The 14500-nt window shown below is 47.6% G+C and overlaps 5 protein-coding genes across 5 annotated transcripts; 3 read left to right on the plus strand and 2 right to left on the minus strand.

Moving 5' to 3' along the window:
- The first annotated feature begins 1165 nt into the window (after positions 1-1165).
- Positions 1166-2352, plus strand: MICPUN_55439 (predicted protein). Its single transcript, XM_002507263.1, has 2 exons — positions 1166-1413; positions 1495-2352. The coding sequence occupies exons 1-2, from the start codon at positions 1261-1263 to the stop codon at positions 2176-2178; spliced, it is 837 nt and encodes a 278-aa protein (XP_002507309.1). The 5' UTR covers positions 1166-1260; the 3' UTR covers positions 2179-2352.
- Positions 2311-5454, minus strand: MICPUN_55440 (predicted protein; the record flags this gene model as incomplete). Its single annotated transcript, XM_002507656.1, has 2 exons — positions 2311-3153; positions 3223-5454. The coding sequence occupies 2 exons, from the start codon at positions 5452-5454 to the stop codon at positions 2365-2367; spliced, it is 3021 nt and encodes a 1006-aa protein (XP_002507702.1). The 3' UTR covers positions 2311-2364.
- A 196-nt stretch (positions 5455-5650) lies between these two features.
- On the plus strand, positions 5651-7273 carry MICPUN_89788 (carbohydrate-binding module family 48 protein). Its single transcript, XM_002507264.1, has one exon. It carries the CDS (start codon positions 6088-6090, stop codon positions 6736-6738), a length of 651 nt encoding a protein of 216 aa, XP_002507310.1. The 5' UTR covers positions 5651-6087; the 3' UTR covers positions 6739-7273.
- A 152-nt stretch (positions 7274-7425) lies between these two features.
- MICPUN_51803 (predicted protein) lies at positions 7426-8409 on the minus strand (the record flags this gene model as incomplete). The annotated part of the gene is made up of 1 exon (XM_002507657.1): positions 7426-8409. The coding sequence occupies one exon, from the start codon at positions 8407-8409 to the stop codon at positions 7426-7428; it is 984 nt and encodes a 327-aa protein (XP_002507703.1).
- A 1845-nt stretch (positions 8410-10254) lies between these two features.
- On the plus strand, positions 10255-13152 carry DXS (predicted protein; the record flags this gene model as incomplete). Its single annotated transcript, XM_002507265.1, has 9 exons — positions 10255-10464; positions 10648-10680; positions 10771-10842; positions 10909-10976; positions 11051-11105; positions 11193-11222; positions 11280-11343; positions 11406-11647; positions 11710-13152. The coding sequence occupies 9 exons, from the start codon at positions 10255-10257 to the stop codon at positions 13150-13152; spliced, it is 2217 nt and encodes a 738-aa protein (XP_002507311.1).
- Positions 13153-14500: the final 1348 nt, after the last annotated feature.

Raw genomic sequence — 14500 nt, forward strand, 5'->3', positions numbered from 1 at the left:
TCCTGGCAGCGCGTGGCGCGCTTCAGGATATGTACGGGAGGAATCAACCAAAGGATGACAAGTCCCGCCCCGGGGCAAAAAGAACCGTAACACATACATATCAGTCGTATCCATACAGCAGGTAGATATCCCCAGGGTACCATCGGTAATATTTTTCCAGGTCCTTCGCGGATGGCTTTATTCTGGAGAGATTGGATTCAACCGCGTTTTTTTGGTGTTGCCCATTTTTTGGACTGCGACTGCGACTCATTTTGAGGTTGGGGGCTCAAGGAAAAAGCATGTATCTTTATTTACTGCTCTTTATTAGCGGAGAAAAGAAAGTATCATTAATTATTATTGATACATAGATAGATGTATATATGGTTTGTGGCGCGCGATATGTATACAGAAGTTTCGAGTCCACCCCCTTAACCGCTCGGGCACAGTGACATGATCGTAGTTGTACCGTCACCGACAGGATTCGAACCTGCGCAGGCAATGCCTAGTGGATATCTCCCGCGACGGAACAAACCGAAATATACCCAGGGAAGGTTGTGCAAAATATATGTTGCCCTGCTTATTAAGCAAATTAGGTGCCTGTTGACACATCCCGTACTATGTCATTATTATTTTTAATAAAGTCACGGGATTGCCGTGCGTGCTGGTCAGGACAGCAAGAAAAGTCAAGTCGTGTATTGGTGCATGCATGGGTAGAAATGGGATATGCCGCATATGGGCCGTGTCGCAGCTGCTGACTTAATCGATGTGTGGCCAGCCTGTGTTGACGCGCACCTCCTGACCGTGGATGAGAGTTTCAGGACGTCCCGTCACTGAAGGATCTGCTCGATGCATCTTATAGAAGCTGATGGTGCCATAACATTGTACCACTCTTTGTCAAGATTCGGACGCTCGCGGTTACGGCGCGGGCGCAAGCTGGTGGCATGCCAACTCTTTCCAACCACCCCGTTTTTTCACCATCGCGAATCACGCCTTGAACCAGGTAGGATCAAACTATTTGCCTGTGGTATCGCCCTCGGGCCAAGGACCTCGGTGAGAAATTGCCCATACAGCTGCAAAAACGTCTAAAACAACATTTTGACTAAATAAAAAATCCGAAAATCCGCCTTGCACGGATAAAAATACGAACCCAATCAATAAATAAACTTACGCCTCTCGCTGTAGGGTTCCAACAGGTTCCAACTGAAAACTGATGTCTTCACAAGTCGGCAAGTTTGGCCGACGTCCTTATCTAGATTTAACTGACCTTCGATATTACGCTACATGCTTGCCACTCAAGTATCAGTAGCAAGTCGCTTTTACTTTGCGTTCAGGAAACTGCCTGACCGCTTTGTTGCTTCCGAACCCCCGAGTCGAAAGATCAACGCGACTCCCTTATCCATGGGTCGCAAGGCTGCCAAAATCGCGAAGAAGAAGGTTTGTTCCGCTGATCACCGAGTAAAGCTCTATCTTACAACGTCAGCGTGTTGATCCATTCTCGGTTATTACCTTCTGCAGAACGCTGAAGACGCGAAACGAACAAAAATCTATGGAAAGTTCGGAAAGCTTATTGTGGCTGCAGTAAAGGAAGGTGGCGGTGCCGATCCAGTAATGAACCAGCAACTGGCAAAAGTTATGTCCCAGGCGAAAGAGATGAACGTGCCGAAAGAACTTATCGATCGCAATATCAAGCGGGCATCGGACGGCAAACAAGCAGACTTCGTTGAACTTACGTACGAGGCGTACGGCCACGGTGGTGTTGGGATTGTGATCGAGGTCCTCACAGACAACGTCAACCGAGCAGCTGCAGAGACTCGAACTGTTGTCAATAAGGGTGGAGGGAAAATGGCCGAACCTGGCTCCGTGTTGTTTAACTTTGAGCGCAAGGGCGTTATAACTTTGCACTGTGGCGGTGATGAAGAGGAGAAGGTCCTTGAGGTTGCCATGGAAGCCGGTGCAGAGGACATCTTTGCCGCTCAAAGCAGTCATGAAGGTTTCGTCGTGGTGACCGCAGTGTCGAATTTCAATGCCTGCAGGCGTGCGCTCGTAGATGCCGGTTTCACCATTTTCCCAGACGAAACGTCACTTAAAATGGTACCTTTGGTGGAGGTTGATGTTGAGGCTGGCACAGCGAACACAAACCAAGATTTAATTGATAAACTTCTTGAGCTCGACGATGTTGATGCGGTATACACCCAGTGAGTAAACCTCCTGTCTTGTGGCAAACCGGAAACCGGGCGGAGTCTTTCTCAGGCCAAAGCGCCTTATGGAATGCCTGCCCAATCAAAGTTGAAGGAAAAATCACTGAGAGGGATGTTTTCATTTAGTTTGTCCGACAAAACCTTCTAGTATTGCACACTACAAAAGTAACAGGCCATCCATCCCATGTCATTGTAACCGGGATCCTTGAAATCGATTTCTAAAGTTTGACCCATCGAGATGCGAGGTCTGTGTATGTTCATCTTCCCCGCCTTGCACCTTAGTATGTTCTGGAATGGCTGGGAAAACTTTTCTACCTGAGTCTACTGCTGTCGACTCATCATTACCTTTTGAATGTGTACGATGCATCCACGCCGACAGCTGTGCATTTGAGAGAAAAGTAATTGCATCAAGTCTCAGTCGACTTGAACGCAGCAGCAGAAGTCGCCTCCTCGATGCGTCGGATGTCCCATCACCTTCAGATGTGTGATTGTTGCTTACAGAGAACGCTGATATTGCGGTACCCGTCAGCATTGCAACTGAAAGTCCGCTTTCATTGACGAGGCTCAATTCAATGTAGTCAACGTCACTTTCGACGTATTGTGCGGCTTGATGACAAAAGTGTATCGCATCTGTGCCTTCGTCAGCAGCATCCGACTCTACAGCAACATATGACTCAAGAACATCAATCGAATCAGATTGCAAATGGCGTGCTTTTTCACATATAGTCATCATCGCAAGAGGGATTACGCGTCGGCGCTTTGAGTGCTTAGTGGACAACTCGTGTTTGTCATGACTTTCAAATGCCTCCCATCGAATAGAGCCTGTACATCGAACAATACCTACGTCCTTAAAAGAGATCGAGCCGTGCTGCTCGATATCAAAACCGTGATGATCATTCAAATCAAAAGGGCGAAGCGCATCAACATCATTCCCACTGCAGTCAATGAAAGCGCGCCCATGATTCTGAGCAATCACCTGGGTAAGGCACAAAAAGTATCGTTGAAAATCAGTTTACAGTAGATGAAAATACGGACAAACGCATACCTCGATAACCCGTCCATGTGCTGCAAGGTTGAGATTTTGTTCAGGGCCATAAATCCCCATGCGATCTCGGTAAATTCCATCCATTAGATATATCTGGTCTAAATTGATATATCTGACCAATCCTGATCCACGTCTTTCAACGCCTCTGTGCTGCCTTCCACCTAAAATGCGGGAATGCCTGACACCTCCTTTACGAATGAAATACGATCGTGGCCGCGACAGCGAGGCTTGAATAGCGCGAGACAGATCTCTGAAAGGCAATCGGGGCGTGCCTTCTCCCCAGCTATTACTGCCATACGTGCTCACGAAGATCGGGCAATACAGAAACTTATCCTCTGCAGAAGACCATCTGCTGCCACCATCGTTGGATATTTCAACATTTGTCCTGAAGCAAGGCGCCAGGCTGCCTGTTTGCTTCTGCAGCTGCTCGTCAGGGTACCAGGACGGAGAAATGCATCGTATTTGCTCGTTTGTGTCGAAGTAACATTGACCGTTTCTTTGCTCAAGGACGGAAAGAGGCACAAGTTCTAAATCTAGATTGTTGCGTGTCTCGTTTAAAACAACAAATCGTGCCATCAGATTATCAGAGGCCAAAAAGTCAGTGCCGTTGATATATATCTCAGTTTTCCCGCTCCAAGGTCCTCTAGCCTTGTGAGCCCCCGATTCTTGCTCGGTGTATACATTGAATATCTTCGGGATCGCGTTCTTGAACGTGAAGGTCCCGACTGGCTCGCTGAAGTGGATTCCGTCGTTGCTAATCCGAATGACCGCCATCTCAAATACCGTGACATTTCGATGCACATCTGAAAGGTTATGCACCTGCGAAAAATAGTGTACAGAAATATTTGGGTGCGGCCTGATCCGCTGTGGAGAAGTGCACTGGATTTTATTATAACCGATCCATCTCGCGGGAGATGTCACGATTTCAGAAAATATAATGTGTTCAGAAGTCTCGAACGGCCAAAGTTTGCCAGGAAAGCTAAACATACACTTAGCAAGAGTAGAAGGCTCAAATCTACCGTATGTCGCAGTGGATGAATTCTTTTGATTGGTGGTATATTCCAGGACGCGCTTTTCAGTAACTAGGACATGTGGCTCGAGTGATGACAGACAATCAATTGTCTTTTTGTGTGTGGATGATATGCAACCATGCATATTGCGACTCGCATTCTGCATGGCAATAGCCGCATTTTCTACTGCTTTCTGGTCAACCAGTGAGAAATTGCGGTAAGGAAAGTCGCCTGACAAATGTTCGGCGCCGAGTTTAAGTTCACGCAGCGTGCCTGATGTAGGGTAGATAACTTCATATGGCGTGCCCTCGAGGACAACTTGAGCATATCGGTTAGAGCTGTTCATTCTGGATTCATTCATATAACTTACTTCGCTGCGAGAAATATCGTTTGAAAAGGTCGTTCTCATGTCCCGTAAATACACCCGTTTGGTAAAGTTGAAGTATGATCGAAGTGTTGCCTGATTTTTCCCTGATCTAGTAGCACTCAACGTGACTGTGATCTGGGTTCCGCCGGAAAACGGGCCGGTCGTATTGTCAATGCTGAATTCGCCGGAGGGCACGTGGTCTGTGAAGGTAAAAAAAATAAATGATCCAGATCCTTGTACCGCTGACACAGTACCGCCGCTAAATACAACTCCGTCCAAAGATACAGCGACGGCAACGCTGCCTGATTTGTTTTGCTTGGGAGTTTTGCATGTAAGCTTGGTCTCTGTGAGGATATTTGCACGAACCAAATCGTATTTTAGTCTATCACTTTCACGACCAAAGCGACAAACTTCACGGCCGGTTGATAGGAATCTAGCCCCATGGACAGTTATTTTCGTTCCACCAATGCTTGGACCTGATCTCGGATATAACCTGAAAACCTTTGGCACAGCCCATTTGCCGTGTTTCTTCCTAACAATGGAGCCATAAGGCAGATTACCGGGGTAGAAATCAAAGCGTTTGGAGAATATGTCGAGGACTGAGTTAGAATAGAGATCGAGCGAGTTCGTCACACTGTTTTCATCCCTTCCTTCTTCGTTAGTTGCCACGTTTCGTTGTGAAAGGGGGAAGGTCCTGCTTGAGTTCACAGACGCCAAATCGATAGGTTCACCTGACGACGTGCCCAGCGCTACCGATTTGGGCGAAAAACAAAAAATCAGGTTCAGCGCGATCAGCAATTCGAACTGAATTGGGGTCAAGACGGTCTGCGACTTCCAAAAGGCTCTCGGAAGCATTTTCGCCAACTTGCCAGGTGACAAACCAAAGCAACCTGACGATTCGGTTGACATTCAGTCTACCGAGAAGATCAGCAGCCGCGAACCAACCGGCGCGAAGTATGTAAAGGAGCCGCATGATGCGCGGTCAGCACACGTATCCTCGACATGCTGTTCTCAACCGAATGTGTCATGCGAGCAAGAGGTAAGTCAGCTTGAAAGGCACCTTGTTAACCTTCATTCATAAACTAACACTTAGTCTACTCTTTTCCGTCCCCAAGCCAGTTCGATTATTTAAAGTCATTTTGCTTAATTAATTAAGGGTTTTACTCATATTTTTACATGTATATCCCTTAAGTCTTTGACTTCAAAAACCAATCCACGTGCAGAAGTGCAGCACTTCGTCGCCTGAAAACCATTGAAGGTTGAAGTGATTAATGGGAAACCAACAGGCACGTCGCATGGCATCGGCAACGCTCGGTGGTGAAGGGAGCACACGCCACCTTGAAGATTCGTTGAACGTCCCTCCCGAAGCGAACACCCCGTCGGCTCCCTTGTCTTACGGGTGGGTGAAAGTCTGTATCGAGGCCCACGGATATCATCAGTTGACGTGTCCGCCCCCTCTTACTATTGAATCTTAGGCCACAGATATCCATGGTGCCGAACGTCCCAACCGCTATCCAATCCGTGGGTCACTTCGGACTTGCGTCTGATCTGTTTGGCTGGCCGGAAACACCCACTCTCGTTCCTGTTGCGATAAGTTGGACTCAGGGTGGCAGCATTGTTGAGGTGGAAGGGAGCTTCGATAATTGGCAGTCGCGCCAGGCGCTTCACCGCAGTGGCACCCGTGAGTTTGCCATAGTCAAGATGTTACCTCCTGGGGTCTATCAGTACAAGTTCATAGTTGATGGGGAGTGGAAATATGCTCCAGATCAGCCAGCGATGTATGATGAAATGGGGAATGTGAACAATGTTCTCGAGGTTCAAGAATATATTCCAGAGATATTGGATTCCCTGGACTCATTTCTTGCACCTTCAAGCCCGACAGAGAGCTACAATAATATTCTATTCAGCCCGGATGACTTTGCAAAGGACCCACCTGCCTGTCCCCCACATCTGCATCTCACACTGCTAAACATGCCGCAGATTCCTGATGCGCCCAACTTGCTTCCTCGACCTCAACACGTGGTTCTTAATCACATTTATAACGACAAAAACATGACATTAGCGGGTACGCAGGTAATGGGCACTACTCATAGGTACCGGTCAAAATACGTGACCGTAATTCTTGTCAAGCCTGGCTGAGCTTCTCAGAATTGGGTACACAGGTAATGGGCACTACTCATAGGTCCCGGTTAGAATACGCGACCGTAGTTCTTGTCGAGCCTGTCGATTTTTTTCGACTCCTTCAAACTGTGGCCACCTATTGGAGAAGGGAAAGTATCTAAACATTTGCATGCCGACGTGCAGCGGTGGCACGCCAGTAGCTGGCTGACCGGGCGGCTGGAGTTTCAGCCTTCGAAAATGACTCTCGCAGTGCCAGTACCTGAACAATTTTTGCGAGGATATGTGTTTTCTGGTTTACGTCGCAAGCAACATGTGGTCACTGTGCCATGTACCAATTCAAGTGTTCAGTGCTCAAATGGTCGACTGCCCAAAGCTAAATAATAGAAATGATTTCGCCTTGCCAGTCCCGCTCAGCAGCAGGGCAACCTGTTCATACCACCATGCGTTTCTGAATGAATCATAACTGGTGTATACTCGTAAAAGCGACAAAAGCCGCATGTTCCGATTCTGAGGACAGCATCCATCTGAGTCGTGGACTGTTTCCGATGACAGCAGGAGATACAAGTTTGTGCAGGAAACGATACTCATATTGTCTGCTGGTAATTCATGTCGTCTTGATGAAGTGAAAGTCTGCGTCTTCAAAATAAATACTCCGAACTATCAAAGCACCATTCATGAAATAGTCATGCACAGGAAATGTGTCTGTTAGTTGCGAGCAGCTTGCTTTATGAATTTACGCCCACGCGCGGTTCCGAACCAAGCCATTATGTCCATCTTACCGCAGTCAAGCATTCGTTTCAGATCATTTCCATTAGCAGGAAGGAAGGTATTGACACGCGCAAGTGGCTGCGATGGGACCAAATCGGCATCCCAAGAATGAATGTCATCTATATCTAGACCTATGCAAAGTGAATCCTTAGACAGTGCCGGCAGATTATTGGTTACTCCCCCGTCAACGCAAAGTTGGTTGCGGTAGATGCACATTCCGGGAAATGTCCAGGTCGGAATGTACTGTGCAGCAATAACAGCATCTATGAGGTCCTCGCGAGTAGCGAAATCAGATTGGAATATATTGTGCGGCACTGGCAGCAGTGAAGATACTGATATATGTAGTCGACCCTTCACACTCAGGTGCGCGTCCTCAGGCAGTAACGCATGCAGCAAATAACGACAGAATTGCCCAACTGTGGTGAAATGCCCAAGAAATGCAGTGCGATATGCATCCGCTATGGCAGGAATATGGGCCCAGATATCTGCCGGGTGAATACCACAGGCAGCAACAGTTGCAACTAGTGCTCCGATGCTTGCTCCAGAAAATTCGAGCCTCCGCACCACATCTAGACCTAGATATTCATACAAACCCCAATAAATTCCCAAGTGATACCAAGTACGAAAGCCGCCACCGCACAGGGAGACACTTGCGGTGAGGTTTTCCGCTGATGTCATTTTAGTTGGTCTCCACAAAGGCTGACGGAAGCACTCCCACACGACGATCCAAACTGAAAGCCAGCAACCAACGACAACGCTGATGGGCAAACCAAAGATCACGCGGGATAGTAGCAGCGGGAGGCTTTGTCTACGTGGTCTTCTGATGGGGTTTCGTTTAGCAAATGCTTTCGCATGGAGCAAAATATTGGCGACATACAAGGATAAGCACAGCGACCAGAGGAGATCAATTACGCGACGCATGTCAATCGCGCGTTTGGCGAAACGCGGAAGCAATTAAGTAAGGATGGTTTTTCATAAATAAACAATCTGATATGTTATTAGATATCTCATCAGATAGATACGACACAGATAGATACATATACACATCATATACCTTCATTCATTCGTTCGTACCTTCATTCATTCGTACCATCGTTCGTACCGTGACAAAAATACGTACGAAGGTATATAAAAACTGGTATAAATAAATGTAAATATCCAACCCTATTTAAATACCCGTTTATATGAGTAAACATCGTGTGACAACTATAAGGGACACTGACTCAAAATTCTCGAGCTAAAAATCCAAAAATGTCGACAATGTATGGAACAGATAGACCATCGTTCTTGATTTAATGATGTCAAAAATGTCTATATTGTCGTAAGCCTAAACGTCGTATCTGACGACGCAAACTCGTCAACACCAATGCGCGCTCCCGATGATGGCATTCTCCATGTTTGGCGCCGAACAACGTGATGGCAAGCGGTCCAGCGCGCGTGCCGTCCATACTTGGCGCCACAGGGAAAAAAAGACACGCGCGACCAAATTTTAGTCGACGAGTAAGCGAAATCAACGAGTCAACGATTAGCGCGGATTTTCGGATTTTTAAGGCGCCTCATTTTTAATATTACCTTCGAAGGTATGACAGGGGTGTAGTAATTACGAAGGTATTTAATAAACCAGCCTTTTGAAAATCAGAGAATTTGCTCATAGGACAACGAACACGCACACGGGCAACTAACGAGGAGCCCGACAAAGTTGTTGCGACCGATTCACCCCCTTGCCATCGAGCAGTCGCGCCTCCCGCGGGGCCAAACGATGAGGTGGATCTCTGCGTCATGAGGCACTTTGTCAAAAATCGGTCGCAACAACTTTTAAGGGACGGGCAACGGGAAAAAGAGGGTTTTATTTTGTGCAGATAAAACAACGCGGCTGAATGCCGCCGAGAGTGGGTGGTACGAAGCGTATAATTTCGGCTCATTTACAGGATTTGGGTGGGGAAACTTATAAATGTTATGAAACGTCCCCCAAATCAGTGTTCGAAAAACCACACCACCGCAACACTCGCCCCCTGCAGAACTTTATTTTATACGAAGGTATTCTGGATTTCAGGCAGCTGTATGTGGACACCCCGGAGATAATAATAATAATAATAATAACAATAATAATAATAATAATAATAATAATACCTTATGGGAGGATTAACTCAAGAATGACGAGTTATCTGAAAATTGTCAACCGGGCGGACAAATCTGGAAAATTTTCCCCTCGGGGGTGTTCACATCTGCCTGAAATCCAGAATACCGAGGTATTTATTACCTTCGGAGGTAATATACCCCCGAAGGCACGAATAAGGTACGAAGGTAGTATCAATATATATATGAAGGTAGTCTATTTATTGCGCGAATAGCTTGGATGGGTTTTTATTTCAGATCCAGCATCTGCACGAAGCTTACGAATTCTCAACCATGCATGCATGAGGTTTCGTGACAAATAAAGAGTGACGCAGGTGTAAAATAATAAAATATTATCACACGAACATATATACCTTTGCTTCGTATCTATATATCTATCTAGCATAGCTAGATATTAATTAATAGCAAGATAGTAACTTCGTTCGTTCGTATCGTATGTACGTAGTAGTGTTATGTAATAAGTTCCGTACATGCATGTCCCGAATGGACCCCGAATGGTTCATCCGGATCTTGTGGATAGCTAGTTATACGACTTGATAGAGCAAGATACGCATGAGCTCCCAGGGGCGCACAACTACCTTTCGTACACGACATCGGCTAGCGTTCGGGCTTCTTTCCGCAACACGATAAATGCTCACATCACGCATCGTGCCCAGCCTCTCGGCATGCGTTAGGGACGACGTATATCTGGGGAGAGGTAATCGTTCGCGGCAACACGGACTGCGTCAGTCGTCGTACGAAGGAGGCAGCTCGGGATGCCCTCGAAGGCCTCCTGGCAGAACTTGTCGTGCAGTTCGTGCCAACTCTTCCTCCGAATTGGAGGATGGTCAAATTGAAGGGGTGCGCATGTTGAACCCTCGCCGTCTGTCTGTGTCTCACCCTCACTTTCTCTCTCTTGCTCTTCTCTCCCTTCACTCTCTTCGCTCGTGTTGGTGCCTGTCTTTCTTGAGTTTCCGGCCTGTCCAGCTTTCCCATCGAGTGAAGACTCGCTAACGATCGTCCGGATCGACTGCTCGGTTTCAGATTGAGGGATACGGAGCAATATCGACTAAACCGGTAGGATCGAGAGCCTCAAGCAATCGTGCAGACTTATCTCGACGCGTGCGACTTTGGAAACTTGATATATGTACATTCATGTTTCCCCAGGCAACTCCGTTACTCGACACCGTGAACTTTCCAGTGCACCTGAAAAACCTCGCTGTTGATCAGCTTCAACAGGCAAGATCCTTATCCTGAGCCCCAGTGCAACCGTACCGCCTAATTTGATGGACTCCTCTCCCGCAGGTTGCAAAAGAGCTTCGCGCAGATTTGATCTACAACGTGTCTCAGACCGGTGGACATCTTGGATCAAGGTATATCCTACCTATCTACATGGGCCTTGTTTGAATTTTGCACTGATCATTGATGTAAATTTCTCTTGGCACAGTTTGGGCGTCATCGAGCTCACCGTTGCATTGAACTACGTCTTCGACCAGCCTAATGTGAGGATTAGCGTATGTTACGATATCAATCTTCACAAAACATGATCTGTGTTAAGCTTATAAACAATTCGGAGACCCTTTCTGAAGGATCGGATCATCTGGGACGTCGGACACCAGGCGCGAGATATTTGCTGTGCACATTACAGTGACTTCTGATGATAATTAGTTTTGCAGGCTTATCCACACAAAATGTTGACCGGTCGGCGGGACAGGATGAGCACCATGCGACAAACAAACGGTTTGTCATTTTTTCGTGCATTCGTTTTGTTTATTTCTTTAAGATGATTTCTTCTCTTCCAGGTTTATCGCCATTTACAAAGCGCAGCGAGAGCCCGTTTGACTGCTTTGGAGCTGGTCACAGCAGCACTTCGATTTCCGCTGGACTTGGTATGGCGGTTGCTCGAGATATGCAGGGTAGATCAAATCACGTAATTGCCGTTATTGGCGATGGTGCCATTACCGGTGGGATGGCATACGAGGCGATGAACAATGCAGGATATTTGGACACGAATATGATAATAATTTTGAATGACAATCAACAGGTTTGAATCTAGTACCTTGCCATTTCTTCACACGTTTTCCCCCTAATGCACTATCTTTGCAGGTTTCCCTGCCAACGCAGTACAATAGTTTGAATCAGGATCCCGTGGGTGCACTGTCATCTACTTTTGCCCGGCTACAGTCCTCTAAGCCACTTCGCGAGCTGCGTGAATCTGCAAAAGCTATCACGAAACAAATGCCGGTTCCTGTACAAGAAGTGACGGCAAAGGTCGATGAGTATGCTCGTGGCATGATAAGTGGATCTGGATCAACGCTATTCGAAGAGTTGGGTCTATACTACATTGGAACAGTTGACGGGCATAATCTTCAAGACCTCGTGGCCATTTTAGAAGAAGTGAAGTCGACGCGAAGCGTGGGCCCGGTCCTCATACATATTGTCACAGAGAAGGGTAGAGGGTACTCATACGCAGAGGCTGCTCAAGATAAGTACCATGGAGTATCTACATTTGATGTGGCTTCAGGAAAACAGAAGAAATCTGCGAGCGGCATTCCGACATACACACAATTTTTTGCCGATGCTCTCGTAGGTGAAGCTGGTCTTGATGAGAACGTCGTGGCTGTCCATGCCGCCATGGGTGGGGGAACAGGTCTCAATCACTTTGAAAAGTTTTTTGCAGACCGCACATTTGATGTTGGCATTGCGGAGCAGCACGCCGTAACTTTCTCTGCAGGGCTCGCAGTCGAAGGGCTAAAGCCGGTTTGTGCAGTCTATTCAACGTTTTTGCAAAGAGGGTTTGATCAGGTCGTACACGATGTTGCTTTGCAAAAGTTACCTGTGCGTTTTGCCATGGATCGTGCTGGTCTTGTCGGTGAGGATGGGCCCACTCACGCCGGTGCGTATGATGTAACATTCATGGCATGTCTGCCTGATATGGTTGTGATGGCTCCAATGAATGAAGCAGAGCTCTGCCACATGGTTGCGACCTCAATTTCTGTTGATGATCGACCTTCATGCTTTAGGTATCCACGCGGCACAGGCGTAGGCCTCGACTTGATCGGAGAGGGGGTTGAAATGTTACGGCCAGGATACAAAGGTGGCATACTGGAAATTGGAAAGGGAAGGATCATACGGGAAGGAATAGACGTCTGCTTGCTCGGCTACGGGACCTGCACCAATCGTTGCATAGAAGCCGCGGAGGTACTTCGAGAATTTGGTATTAGTGTCACTGTGGCCGATGCTCGCTTTTGCAAGCCATTGGACACTAAAATGATCCGCCAGCTTGCAAAAAGTCACGCTGCCATTATCACAGTTGAGGATGGATCTATCGGGGGTTTCGCTTCTCATGTTCTACAGTTTCTTGCGCTGGATGGTCTTCTAGATGGCAATCTCAAGGTCAGACCCTTGACATTACCCGATCGCCCGATCGAACATGGGTCACTAAGTGACCAGCTCCAAGACGCTGGTCTTTCCTCGTCGCACATCGCATCAACCGCACTTTCCGTCCTTGGACAAAAGCAGCAAGCCTTGGAGGTGCTGTCCCAATGATTAAAACCAGCTTCTTCACTTTTGGAGCGTGACAAACTAGTCCCACAGACGCACGAGTGCTGGTGTAGATGTTTAAAAAATCAGCTCGGTTGCATACAGCTCGATATTGCATTCAGCATGTCAACATCACCACGTCATTATCTACATCGTAAAGCTGAATACGCATATTGTCCCTGTCCCGCCTGGCTGGCACGCCTTCTGTCATGTCCACCGGCGCCGTTCACAACAGGTAAAATCGCGTCTCTATATGAACACTGCAACTCGAAGTTTTGTTATCTTTCCATTTTTCTGCCATCAACATGGTTAAAACAGTGTTAAAACCCCCGTTTTTCAACGAAGGATTGAGCCAAGAGCACTTTTCTCCATGGTCAGTGAATAAGGAATAATGGCGGGTAAGTAGGCGAGAAGATAAAACCCCTCCAAAAATCGAGCTTCGTATGGGCAATTAGTATGACACATTGCCTCGTTGAGTTACTAGACCGTCTCATAGGAGGTACAAATAAAAAAGTCGCGCCAAGACACGCCGACCCAAATACCTTCGTATACACTCCCGTGACTGCCCCGGGGTTTTTTGTTTCGAAAAGTGGTCTTTTTGTTGGTATTTTCGGAGCCAGAAAAATACGCCTCGGCGTGATGACTCCCCCGATATGGGACTTTTATTGAGTCATAGACCAACATTTGGTATTTCTCCGTCCGCTTCGGGGGCGCTTTTCGTTGAAAAGCATGCGTCGCTCAGCGCGCCAATTGGCGACGGCGCGGTACTCCGACGAGGAGACCTTCACCCGATCAAAGCCGCGCGCCGTAGGCAAGATATCGTAGGTAAGCCCGAACCCCAATCACACGCGCGAAACGCGAGGCCCGATGCGCGTGAGATGGTGCCCCGTTTCGCGACGTGTCGACGGATGGAGCCCATCTTAGATTTTGTTTTTCGTCCCCGGGACGCGCCGGTCGGGGCACCATCTCACGCGCATCGGGCCGCGCGCTTCGCGCGTGTGAGTGGGAGTAGTGCTTACCTATGATGTTGTGCCTACGGCGCGCGGCTCAGATCGGGTTTAGGTTACCGCGTCGGAGCACCGCGCCGTCGCCAAAGGCGCGAAGGGGGAGTCAAAAAAGGGCGGAAAATAGTCAAAACGCAAAAATCGAAATACCCATACAAACTCGATGGACCACTTTTCGAAACAAAAAACCCCGGGGCAGTCACGGGAGTGCACTGTGGTTATGTACCTTCGAATTCGTACTTTACTTCTTCTTCGTACCTTCTCGTTCATATTCAACCAAAGGCGTGACTACGTACGCGATTTACATGAGTAACTCGCCTCGCGTGACGTTGACGTATGAAATCCAGTCA

This window comes from Micromonas commoda, chromosome 1 (assembly GCF_000090985.2).
Source record: "Micromonas commoda chromosome 1, complete sequence".
In the NCBI taxonomy this organism is placed as follows: Eukaryota; Viridiplantae; Chlorophyta; class Mamiellophyceae; order Mamiellales; family Mamiellaceae; genus Micromonas; species Micromonas commoda.

Bases quoted from the DNA above. Each gene is read 5' to 3' on its own strand.
- MICPUN_55439 (XM_002507263.1), top strand. From the start codon at position 1,261: ATGCTTGCCACTCAAGTATCAGTAGCAAGTCGCTTTTACTTTGCGTTC. The intron at 1,414-1,494 runs GTTTGTTCCGCT...TACCTTCTGCAG, and splicing joins CCAAAATCGCGAAGAAGAAG to AACGCTGAAGACGCGAAACG.
- MICPUN_89788 (XM_002507264.1), top strand. From the start codon at position 6,088: ATGGTGCCGAACGTCCCAACCGCTATCCAATCCGTGGGTCACTTCGGA.